Here is a 12,634-nt window from a genome sequence, read left to right on the forward strand (position 1 = left end):
ATCACAGGAAAGTGCAGTCAACACACAGCCACTGTTTTCGCAATTTATTTTGTAAATATGATGAAAGTCAGAAGTAGCCAATATCCACATGCTGCAACAGAATCCTGATCAGTCTGAAACAGAGAACAGATTAGGCAAGAAGAACACTTCAATGAGTATAAAATATAAGACTAATAATTAATTTTACCTATTATTTCCTTTTATAAACTCCTAGCAATGCAAGAAAAATATGGATTTCCATTGGCTCACAAATAGAAACAGAAATGGCACCCCCTTAGAAAGGCAAACATTGAACAATATTGTAAAAGGTAAAAGCTTTGTAAATCAAATGTATATAGATTTTTTTTTAAGTTACACATCTGTAGAATTAGAAATATTTAGTAATGTTTCCTTCCTTAAACTATATTAAGTTGGAAATAAGACTGAGTAACGGTATGAGTAGTATAAGAACAAATTGGTGATCCTTTTATTCTTATTATTTTCTACTGCCCATCACTGGAACCTCTGAAAATTGATACTGCCTAAATTAGTGCTGTGCTAAGGTACCACCTTGACTTTTGTGGGTTGTGTAAGCCAGAAGCACAGGAAAGAACAGCCTTGAAGAGTCCCAGGTCTGGCTTAGTGAGAAGCCTGGCCTAACAGCTGTGAGGCTTTGCAGTACCTCAGCTAGCTCTACTCTACCTTGTGTCACATAAACAACAGAATTTCTTTATCTGGAAGGGTTGGACATTATTATTGGTGAAGGGGATATCAAGTACTATTCTAGGTCCATTTTAAAAAATATCATTACTGTGATTTTCTTGGGTTTGTAATGATTTGATTTTGAATAATAACTTGCTGTAATGTTACAATATTTTACATCCCAAAGATGAAATACAACATTTTAATGTGGTTTGTCTTTGTTTTTGTTTGCTTTGCTTGCTTTTTTTTTTTTTTTTTTTTTTTTTTTTTTTTTTTTTTACTTTTTTAGGGTTTGTAATAAGAAATTAAAGTTTGTAAATACAAAACAGGTATCACAAGTGATATGCTACTGTCTGGCATGTCCTGCAGTTTGAGAGGAGGTACTTACTGATGCACCAAAACGTAGCAAAACAAATCAGAGTACACCAGCAGCTAAACTGTGATCACTTTATTAATCACTGCTTGAACAACAGCACAAATGGCTAAAATGATTTGTGAATATGTAGTTAGATACCTGGTATGGTGTTTGTAAGTAATGAGAAGGAGGATCCAAACTCTCTTGTTTCCTCATATACCAGTCCTAGGTCAGGTCTCCAGTGCTGTTGTCTCCCCACACACTGGAGCAAGAACAAACAAAACAGTGGAGAAACCCATAGTCTGACAAATAATTTGACATTCTATAGATTGCTGCATACTCATTTGTTGCATATTCATTTTGTGAGAGAAATAATTATAATGGGAAAATAATATTCTGACCAGGGAACAATGTAATGTTAAAAGGATTGACTGATATATGCATAATGATATTTCTGTTGCAGCAGAAAAAAGAATGGTAATTTAGATCTACTACTTGAAATTTTCTCCTTTCCTCTCCTGAATAATGAACTTTCCTTATATAACACTTTTCTCGTAACATGAATATAACATGTATCTCACAGTATTCATAACCATTTACAATTTATTGCTGTTTGTAGAGGTCTTTGAACTTTTTAGGTGAAAAATACAAGGTATGTATAAAGCATTATTTTGTACTTATAGCATGAATATTGACTTTCCAAACAGCTGCTTGAATTGTATTTAAAATTTAAATACATAAAACTTTAGTATTAAAAGTCTTCTGAACAGGCTGTGTTAAAAGAAGCACACAGAAAACAGTCTGTAGTTTAATGTGAATACACTCTGCCACAGAAATGTGCAAACTTTTGGCATACGCTCATGCCTTAAAAAAGATGTATCCTGTAAGGCACAGTGAGCCAGTGCAGGGAAGTGGCTGGCACTAATAGGACATTGAGGAACTACCTCACACAAAGGTGACTGACATCAAACATTTGGATAATGCAGTAAAAGACAAACACATACAAAGAGTTCATATTTATTAAAAAATATTCAATAAAAAAAAATACTAAGAAGAATTTGCATTTGGTTAACAGAGTGGATGTAGACTAGATTTTCTAGCAACTGTAGGTTGTTTTTGATCAGGGAGCAGATTTTTTTGTTGGTGGTAAATAGTTGTAAATGACAGTGAAGAGCAAGAATGCAGAATATAATGAGAATGAAATAAATAAAATGAGAAGCAAAAGCTGCTGAATAAATGGAGCAAGGTAAAGGTGTCTGGGAGCTATAAAGAGAAGGAAGAGGTACAAGTGAAAAATAACTAAATGGAAGAGTATTCTGTATAACACATTATCAGGCTATTTGCAGTGTGTTTATGTGAGAGAGCTTCTGTATTTTTTTCGTGTCAAGAATTGTTAGTTCTTAATCTACCAGTGATACAGATAAATGGCTAAAGCAACATATTTTTTCTTAAAAGGATATATATTTCATCAAATGGTAGCTCAACTAATTTATCTCCTTTATGATGCTATTTGGCAGTTGGTTTATTTATGAGCTGTTTTTTCTTGTTCTATATGTCCAGCACTTTTGCACATTACAGAAGGTTTCCATCTCCATTAAGTATGAAAAATGTGTTTTACTGGATTATTTGAGAGACATATATATTTTTATGAAATAATTTCTCAAGAAAACCCAAGGAAACTGCCAGTGGAATGATGTGTAGTTTAATTTGGAAAATGACATTTTAGAAATAGGCTCTAGACATTTCCTATTTATCATATTTTAGTGAAGACATATACTACTTGCTCTTCTTCCCTTTTTCTTTTTTTTTCTGGAAACAACAGCTCTGCAAATTCAACCTTGTCTTGAAACTAAGTTGTGGTGCCTAAGAGTCATCATCACTAGGAGTTGTGCAGTCACCAAGTTCAAGTGTTTTTCTTCCATTTGTGTGTATATTTATACATACTGCACACACAGATGTTGTAGAGCTGTATGTTGAGGTTTACATTTTTAGTACAGTGGTAGAACCACTCAAGATTTACTTGACTATTTTCTCCAAAACATTGTGCCTAGCAAACCAAAAGCAGCAGCTGCCTTCCTCTCACAGTAGCTGCTCATAAAATCATAGTTACAGAATCATTTGCGTTGGAAAAGACCTCCAAGGTAATTGAGTCCAACCTTTGGCTGAACACCACCTTGTGAAATAAACCACAGCACTAAGTGCCACATCCAGTTGTTTCTTGAACACCTCCAGGGATGGTGACTCCACCACCTCCCTGGGCAGCCCGCTCCAATGGCTGACAACCCTTTGAGTGAAGAAATTCTTCCAGATGTCCGACCTGAACATCTCCAATCACAGCTTGAGGCCACTTCCTCTCATCCTGTCTCTGGTTGCCTTGGAGAAGAGGCTGACTTCCACCTGGCTACAACCTCCTTTCAAGGAGTTGTAGAGAGCAGTAAGGTCTCCCCTGACACTCCTCCAGGCTAAACACTCCCAGCTCCCTCAGCTGCATCCTCATGTGACTTATTTTCTATACACTTCACCAGCTTCATTCCCCTTCTCCAGACACACTCCAGCACCTCATGTCTTTCTTGAAGTGACAGGCCCAGAACTGGACACAAGACTTGAGGTATTGAGCAATATCTTTTCACTGTGTTACAGTATCTCCATGAAAGGATTATTTCACTATGATTTTTAAAAAATTACATTTACAATGGTGCACATGATCGGTGAGCCTTTTATAAAAAGATACTGCTAAAAAAAGGGCTTGAATCACTTTCTGAAGAAACTGCATAGTTTCTGAATCAATGTGGAAGGAGAGACATTTAGAATAATATTGTTTGGTTCACTGCTGGTACTAAAAACAAATATATTTCTGGCTCATGACCCAGTAGAGGTAACAGAACTTTCTTGGAACTGCGGCTTCCCTCCCATTGCGTGCAGCATGCTCTCATGGCTTTCTCCCTCTCTCTCTCTTGTTTCTACCAGCAGGGATGAGTGATGATGTTTGAACAGTTCTATTTCCTCAGCTCTGTAGCTTTGGGATTTTATGCATATAAGCTAAATCATGAAAACTACAAACAATTGCTTATTTACTAGAGTAAATTTCAGGGGTAGTTTCATATTCAAATTAAACAGAAAGCAAAATCCCAGTAGTTAAGTCAAAGCCCACCAGATGATGACTCAGCCAGGACTCCTTCATTTTTAACAATTCAGAAAATAAAGTCACCTAATATCTTCTTTAGAAGTTTTTTGCATTCTTTTTCCAAGTGCTTAGATGAGCAATATGATAAATAGGAACACTGAAATGTCTTATATGCCAGGTTGCTTGTTTGTTGGTAAATTATGATATCTGATTCAGCCAGCCCACAGCAAGTACCCGCACTGTTGTGGCATCTGATGCACTTATTGAACAGGAAGGATTTACAACATTGTAACTGAACACAAAAGCTCCAAAACCTTTTACTCTTTTGATACCTCATATATAAAGCTATTTAATATCTGAAAATTCCTGTAAGTAGAATAATTTGGGCTCATTTACTGCATCATAAAGTCTTGACAGCTCATTGATCTTTAAATACAAGTTCTAAATACACAATTTTGTTTGTCAATAATGTTGCAGAATATTTTTTAGCAATTTTTTTGGGGAAAAAACAGATAAGAAAGAAAAACTAACTAGATTTGCTCAGACAGATAGTTTAAGTTCTTAGCTACAATGACATGAAAATAAATGGGTGCCCCTTTTTAATAATAGATGGAAAAAAATGACATTTGCAAATTTTTTTCCAAGCAATCTCAGATCCTGGGGAAGGATAGAATAAATCTGGGAGTTGAAGTAAGCACTTGATGACTAACTAATAAATGTTTTTTGGGAGAGCCCAACTTTTGTTTATTTTCCTATTTCATGGACAAAAACGTGTGGGTTTTGTTAGTCTTATTGTAGGTTGTGCAAGTTTAAACTGTTGAACTATTTTTTTAATCTATTCAGTGCTGCCATCTTGTGGCCAGGAGTGCGATGAGCGTCCGCTTCTTACTGAAAATTAAAGGGGTTTAAGCAGATTAGATAATCACACATTTAAAATTCTTCATAAACTTTAAAAAAAGAGAAAGCTACAATAATAATACTCTATTGCTGTGTATTTTTATAATCACAAAAGATTTTTTCAGCTTATACATATATTTTGCACATTACTACATGGAAGACAAATACCCACAATAAAAGTCTATATTAAAAATAGCTATAGTGAAATAAAGGTCCATTCCTGCTTTCATTTTTCTTGTTTTCAGAAGAAAAACATTATTTTAAAAGAAATTAATATTATTATCTGCATCGATAATGCAGACTAACTCATCTAGTAAAAATTGAATATAACATGAATGTAACATAAATAATCCAGTCAATATTCTCATTTTCTACATGAGAAAGGCGAAGAAATAGGTTACTCTAAAAATAGGGTTTTAAATCAAAGACAAGAAGAGCAGATAGTAACATAGAAGGCATTTGCAAATTAAATGGTGGTGATGGGGAATGTGGACTGTTCACTGTCAGTTCAGACTGCAGTCTAAAACAGCTTTCAGATACAGTGGTAGGTGGTATAGTGGCACATTTCATATAGTGTTTGTATTATCGTAGGGCTGTGGAATTCCTAGTTCTGTACCAGAATAATATAGTGCTAGATGTAGCATAAACATAAACAAAATAGACAGCTCCTTCCAAAAGAACTAATTACATAAGAGAAAAGAAAACAAGTTAATGCAAACAGAGAAACAGAAGTATCAGATGAGAAAAAAAAATGCAAAAAAAACAACAAGCAGAACTCAGGAAATACTGCAATAGTGGTTAGGGCAGTGAGCAGACTTGGTAGCAGATGTAATCAAAGAAACATAAATTTGTGTATGTGGTGGCAATGTTTTAAGGTGGCATATGCATGTAGTAGAAAATAACCTGTGTCACTCCCTGCTGTAATCAACAATATATATAGAACTGATAAGAATTTGTTGGGAAGAAGTTGACTTCTCCATAGGACCATCCTACAAAAACTTCCAGAATTTCCATCTGTCCCCCATCTGTGCCTCTGCTATGTACAGCTGCTGAAAGACAACACTAAGCCTTGGTCAAGCAGGATTTAAAGTATGTCTGCACATCTGTTCTCATCAAGGAATGCATCAAAACATGACTGAGGTAGCTGAGGACACCATTTATTGGTCACACTTTGCCAAATGGCAACTTTCTTCGCTGGCTGTCTTGGGCATGTCTGCCCAGCACGGTAATTCAGATGATCGACATCTGGGCTTCAGCAGGTAGGAGCAGCCCCACCACAGAGCCAACACTGACCTGAACTCACTGATGCATAAATCATGTATCCACTCACATAAAGCATTGGTGCATACACACAGGTTTTAGTCTTGCTCTTGGCAGATTCATTATAATTATTTCTTAATAGATTGTATGAAAACCTTTGTTCTTTTGGAAATGCAGGCAGCACTGTGGGAGTGGGGAGATGACCTTAGCAACACATACAATAATGCTCACAACTTGCTCATCTCAGACTCCTGCAATACCCTGTTCTGTATTTTCAGGTGGTAATTCTCTGGCCACTGTTGACAAAGACGCTTTATGAAAAGGATATCCAGATTTTAAAGTTTTGTGACTTAGGTAGGAATTGTTATTTCCTAAATACATTTAAATCCAAGAAAAAAAATTTAAATACCTTACCATAAAAGAAGTAACAAATGTTCATGTTCTTCCTCTTAATTGTGACTCCCTAATTGTGCTTCCTCAACTGCAGCCTTCTAGAAGAGAGTGTGCAGAATAGTTGAGGATTTGGTACCTAATTAAAGTCTGTGCTAATTGTGAATATTCATAGTTTCAGAAAATTAATACATGATTCTCCCATGCTGAACACCATAAATTATTTGTTTTGAAAATACCTCCCTTTATCTATGTTTCCATCTTACAAGAGTTAACTGAGGACTAAACTTCCTCGTATGAGAGAAATTTAGAAAATATGTACTCTGTAATGTTTGGGTACTGTATAGATAAAGATGTTTTTCGTTAACGGCCATCTAACTTGTGATATCTGATCTTGTACAATTAATACATTCACACAGCATGGTTAAATAGCATAATTAAATTGTACCAATATACATTTTAATTTCTAAGAGTTTAACTCAAAAGCTTGTGGGTAATGTTACCACTAAAAAAGAGCCTTCAGTCCTACAAAAAGGAGAAAGTGCCACAGATACAGTCCAACACTTGCAAAAAATAACAAGCAACCAAAAGCTTAAAGTTACAACCTCCCCCTCCTCCCCCCCCAGCAAACAGAAGAGCTTTAAACCAGCAGAATAGAAAAATAAAGGGGTTTGGGGTGAAAATAGAGAAAACTGAAATGGTATTTAAAATGTCTAGAATGAGCTAATAAAATAATTTTAAAAGAGAACACAAAGGAAAGCATTAAGGCTTAATGATAAATTTGCAAGCACTGGAAATTAAATGGGCAAGGGCTTGATTTGAAAACAGGGAAAGCAATTACTTTGACATGAGTTTTGAGTAATTTGAACAATAGAGAATTTTCAGAAATAAATGTCTGTTTTCCAGAAGACTCCTACTCCAGAAGACTGTCCTACGGAGAACTGCACTATATGCTCTAAATGAATCCCTTTTTAAAAGCTTTTTTTAAAAGCGCTCATCTCTTCAGTTGCGAGCGCTCTGAGCAGCAGACTGGGTGTCCGCAGGGCGATGCGAAGCCCAAGGGCTCCCACAGCGCGCCCTTGAGCCCAGGGCACGTGAGCACGCTCGGCTACTTCGTCTCCACAGCGACTCTACTTTGTTACCGCCACTTAACAACTTTGTGTTGCGCCTTTCCGCCAAGGGCCCCAAGGGGACGGCGGGCGCTCCGCGGGGGCCGGGGCCCTGCCCGGGACCTTCCGCACCGGAGCAGGGTGCTGGAAGCTGGGGCAATTCCCTGCTGGGGGCCGGCGGCGGGACGGGGACACTTCCACCTTCTGAGGTAAAGGCGACCTCCTCACACGAACCCCGGGAACGCCACGCCCGGAAGACAGGCCCGTTCCAGCGACCGTCCCGCCACCTCCCGCCCGCCCGCCGGGACTCCATGTCGGGAACGCGCGGGACGGGAGGGGTCCCGCCATAGAGGTGGAGTGGCGCGTGCGCGGGGACCGCCCCGCCGCTGGGAAGTGCGGCCGCCCGCGCTCGCCGTACACTGCGGGCTGTACCAAACCCCCCTGCTCCGGCGGGGGTGGGTGCGATCGGAAAGTGACGGAGCGCCGGGACCCGTCGGCTCCAGCCCATCCTGCGGCCGGCGGAGAGAGCCCGGCGGGGAGAGCACGGGGGCGGCGGCGCCGCGGGTGAGGCGGCGGCGCGGCGGCAGCTGCACCGAGCGGGGCCACGGGGCCGCGACCCGGCCCCGGCAGTGGCGGCGCCGGCGGAGGGGCGGGGCGCGAGCGGCTTTGGGTAATGGCAGCGCTGTGAGGACGGAGCGGGGCAGCGACCGCGGCCGAGGGCAGGAGCGAGGGAGGCCGGGCGGGGGTCGCTGACTCGGGCCCCGGGCCGCCAGGTAACGCCCTCGCCCGGCCCGGCGCGGCCCGGCCGCCGCGCTGAGAGGAGGGAGCGCCGCGCTCGGGGGGAGGTGGCGGTCCCGACCCCGCCGGGTGTGCGCGGGGGCGATCGGGCCCTGCCTCCCGCCCGACCCCGGCCCCGCCGCTGCCCGCGCCCTGGGCCCCCGTGCCCCGGCGGTGTCCGTGCGGCAGCGCCCGCTCGCCGCGTGCTGCCCCGGGTCCTACCCTTGCCCCGCGGGGAGGGCGCGGTGCGGCCTCTCCGGCGGGGCCGCTCATTATCGGCTGGCTGAGCCCTAAGCCAGTTTCGCTTTTGTTTTGGTGGAGGGAGAAGGTGGGGAGCAGGGCACGGGGCGGGGGCGGGCAGCGCTGGTCACCTGTTTCACGCGGGTGCTCCTGCCCGTGGCTGTGCATCCACCACGGGCTTGTAATGCTGCTTATCGAGATGGTTAAATAGGTTGGAAATTTGGGGAGTTCTTTGATGCTGGACAGAATGCTATGTTTATTTGTGTGAACAAATTTATGCAGTATGACAGCGGTATGTTTTAAAGAATGAGGCGATAGAAGCGGCATCCTTTCATTATCCTGCTGTGTAAATATATTTCAATAACATCTGTGTACTTTAGGGTTTATCAAACAGGTATGGCCTTCCAACCCCCTGAATAGTCTAAACCCTATTAGCGTAGATATTCTGTCCTGCTGTAGTTCTTACCGTGATCAATACAAGACGTTTAATAATTGAAGTTGGTGAGCTTGTGCTTTGCTGACACTGGAGCACAACATACCCCAAAAAGCACAGTGTCTTACAGTAAAAGTTACACCATATTTGTTAAAATGTCTGTAAAACATGAAAGAGAATGCCAAATAACAGTTATGTTAAACTCTTTAACTCCAGAATACTTAAATGACCATATGGATGCTTTACATATTATTAGGTTTTAATCATCCTGATCACAGTGTTACTAATTCATGACAGGGGGATGTGCTGTGGGGAGGACTTTTTCTTCACCCTTCCTTCTTTCCCTTGGTTTTGCTTGTCTTTGAAGAAAGGACTCTTTTACCTTGGACGTACAGCATGTGTTTCCAAGACAGCGGACCTATAATATAGCACAAGTACAGCTTCATTACCACAAGCACTTATTATGATTCTTAATGTCTTTTGTGGACCATGATTATTTTTTCTTGGGGTCAGCTAGAAATGCTCTCGTGTTTTCCAGAAGAGGGTATTAGAGCTTTTTGAAGATTACCGCTTCCCCTCCTGGAAGCGAGCTGTTGTCTGCCTCTGCTGAGGTACATGTTTCTGTGAAACGTACATCAGTGTGTTTTTCAACTTATTTTCTTTGATGGATCTTTGTTTTGTCGCTTCTTGCTGATTTTTCTGTGTAAGCTTCTGCCAACATATATGGACTGAATTAATAACCATGTTAACAAATATGACAACGTTTACAGCAGTTGAGGAGTTTGGTTAGTTAGTCAGGGGGGCAGGTTGCATGCATCCATGCTAAAAGTTGCATCTGATTGCTTTCTCATAAACTGAGAAGTAATATATCCTGTAAAAGCCAGTAGTGGTTAAGGTAGTAAGCTGGGTGGTTAATAGTTTTTTAGCAGGACATTTGATTCTTTCCCTTACAGAGGTCTGCCTCTTGTGCTTAAAGTCTTTCACTAGCATTCTGCTTTCCCTTATGACCTTGAAAATTTGGAAAGACAAGAGTCACTTGTCCATCTATTTGAAATGGAAATAGAAGTATTCTTTCCACTTTTTATTGTAGTCTTACAATGCCGTGATTCTGAGCAGGAACTAGACTTGCTTTGTGCGTGGAATGTCACACATCAGGTCCTTTCTAGATTAGGTGCCTAGAACAGAGACTAGTTGAAACAAAGAAGAGGCCTTCACAGTTGTCTCTTTTTTTAAATCAGCTCACCTTTTCCCTAGTTTTATTCAGATAATCTAATGCTGAGTGTTTTTTTCTGCAATAAATCTCTTCTGGTATTTTTGGTATGAAATTACTAACACAGCTTCTGAATTTTCAAGTCATGTCTTACATGAAAGATTTCACTATTTGTCCTATTGCTTAGTGCAGTAAGCTGCACAAGCTCTGCATATTGCCCTGTGCTCTCTTTTTCACATCCTGATCAAAGCTTTCAGGTTTTGTGGCTTTTCAAATGTAACACCAAAAATGTCTCATGAAAGCCTGAGGTGAGCATAGGCTACAAACTGACAGTAGGAATTTCAGATACTCTGGTAATAGTTATTGTGTTCTTAACCCAAATTTTCTTAGATATAGGTAAAACAGTCTTTGAATAAATGTAAACAAATCAAAATATACAGGAAAGTTGTTTTCTTTATATGACATGGTTTAATGAACTGCTTGGTGAGATAATGAACTTCACAAAGCCTGATGGTGTTAGATTAATAATGTTAAATTGTAAGCTTCTCATGCAACATTAATGTTCCATTCCATAGCATTAAAAATGAGGGATTGTGAGCTTTATTTTGGTGGGGGTGGATGTTCTTTGTGTTGCTCTATCATAGTGGTGTGACAGTGTACAAAGTTTAAATTGAAAAATTCGAAGGAAATGTATATTTTTTAATGATTGTGCAATGTTGTCTGACATGTTTAATTCTTCTACAGATTAACACTAAAGCCCCACAATGTCCTTGAAACCACGAGTAGTTGACTTTGATGAAACATGGAACAAACTTCTAACAACAATTAAAGCTGTTGTTATGTTGGATTATGTTGAAAGAGCAACGTGGAATGATCGCTTCTCGTATCCTTTAAGTGAAAAATCTGACTTAATGTGTTTGTGTGATGTGTTTAACACAGAGTAAACCTGTGTTACATAACAATTTCAGTGATCTTGAGTAGCTTGTTGTTAGCCTGTACCTGTTATTAAGACTGTGAATAAGTTGAAAGGGATGGGAAATTCTGCGTATTTGGGAAGTACTCTATGTGAAAATCACCGTGCTGATAAAAAGTAAACTGTTGTCAGTTTTAGTCACTTTTGGTAGCTGTAATACTTACCTTATGCTAAAGCTTTTCTTACAGGTGTTGTAAGAGTGTCCATTGAGTGTCCCCTATTCTGACAATGACGTTTTCTTGTATGTTTAAATGTGTGTGTGTAGCAGGGGAAATACCCGGGACAGAGAATGCACATCTTTAAATTTGGGACGTGAAGGATGATGAAGTTGTTCTGCATAAAGATGTCTCCCTCTTCTTTGCATTTCTAACTGCACTGATAACTACCATACTAGGCATTTCTACAGCAAGGGTTTATTAAAAAGCCTTCTTTCTTTTCCTCCACTGTTATTGCCTCATTATTCCTGAGAGTTAAACTATGTTTAAAAATAACTCCTATTTCTGCATTCATATGGTCTTGCTTTTCAAGTCACAGCTGTACATACATTGTTGTAGTGAAAAGGTTTGTGTTTTACATGTAAAATGGACTTGTAATATTTTACAAGATTTAAGTTTCAGTGAACTTCTTTTAAAAGAAGTATAACTGTTCTAAGCAATTATACTGTGCCCTGTGTCTATGTGTTCATTAGCTATGGTGAATAATTGGAGACTTTTACAAGGCTTTGCACCTGTTCTGCAGGAATTCGTTACAGTTTGGTTTATTTATGAGGGGGAAGAATCATTCAGGCTTATTTATTGATTTGTTAATTCTTGTGGGTGAAAAAAGCACCTGAGAAGATCTTTGTACGTAGGTTTTTTTCAACACAAGCTTATCCTGCATGCAGGAGCTTGACTCTGAAGTCTCATCTTGTTCTAACATGTTACCATTTCTCAGAATTGCTTTCCCACATGCCTGTGTTTTGAGTGTGTGCATGTGTGTATGTACATAGCTCATAGTTCTTGTGGAGCCTTTTTGTGGTATAATAATCTTTAAGAACTTTTTCATTTTAAAATTTTGTAATTAATTTCTGGGGGCATGACTTGCCAACTTGTACTGAAGTCAAGTTCAAGTAACTTCAGAATTTCCAAACATTTTGAATTAATGAGGTGGGCACTTACTTGCTGAGAAGTTGTGCTGCAGTCATTT

The 12,634-nt window shown here is 39.9% G+C and overlaps 1 protein-coding gene and 1 long non-coding RNA gene across 5 annotated transcripts in view; one reads left to right on the forward strand and one right to left on the reverse strand.

Annotated features, from left to right (window-relative positions):
- Positions 1–29: 29 nt before the first annotated feature.
- LOC125319410 lies at positions 30–8,187 on the reverse strand. The gene is made up of 4 exons (XR_007200727.1): positions 8,018–8,187; positions 6,732–6,808; positions 1,196–1,298; positions 30–113 (listed from the first exon to the last, which is right to left on the reverse strand). It is a non-coding gene; the product is annotated as an uncharacterized LOC125319410 (long non-coding RNA).
- A 57-nt stretch (positions 8,188–8,244) lies between these two features.
- Positions 8,245–12,634, forward strand: part of CUL2 (cullin 2) — a 46,288-nt gene continuing 41,898 nt past the window's right edge. For 2 of the 4 annotated variants that reach the window (XM_048290321.1, XM_048290463.1), the window contains exons 1-2: positions 8,467–8,589; positions 11,221–11,359. In XM_048290321.1, coding sequence (XP_048146278.1) covers positions 11,241–11,359 — 119 coding nt within the window. In that variant the 5' untranslated portion in view covers positions 8,467–8,589; positions 11,221–11,240. Of the gene's footprint in view, positions 8,381–8,466; positions 8,590–9,804; positions 9,878–11,220; positions 11,360–12,634 lie in introns of those variants that run through there. The other 2 variants (XM_048290390.1, XM_048290433.1) reach the window with 2 other exon arrangements.

Source organism: Corvus hawaiiensis, chromosome 1, assembly GCF_020740725.1.
Source record: "Corvus hawaiiensis isolate bCorHaw1 chromosome 1, bCorHaw1.pri.cur, whole genome shotgun sequence".
Lineage (NCBI taxonomy): Eukaryota > Metazoa > Chordata > Aves > Passeriformes > Corvidae > Corvus > Corvus hawaiiensis.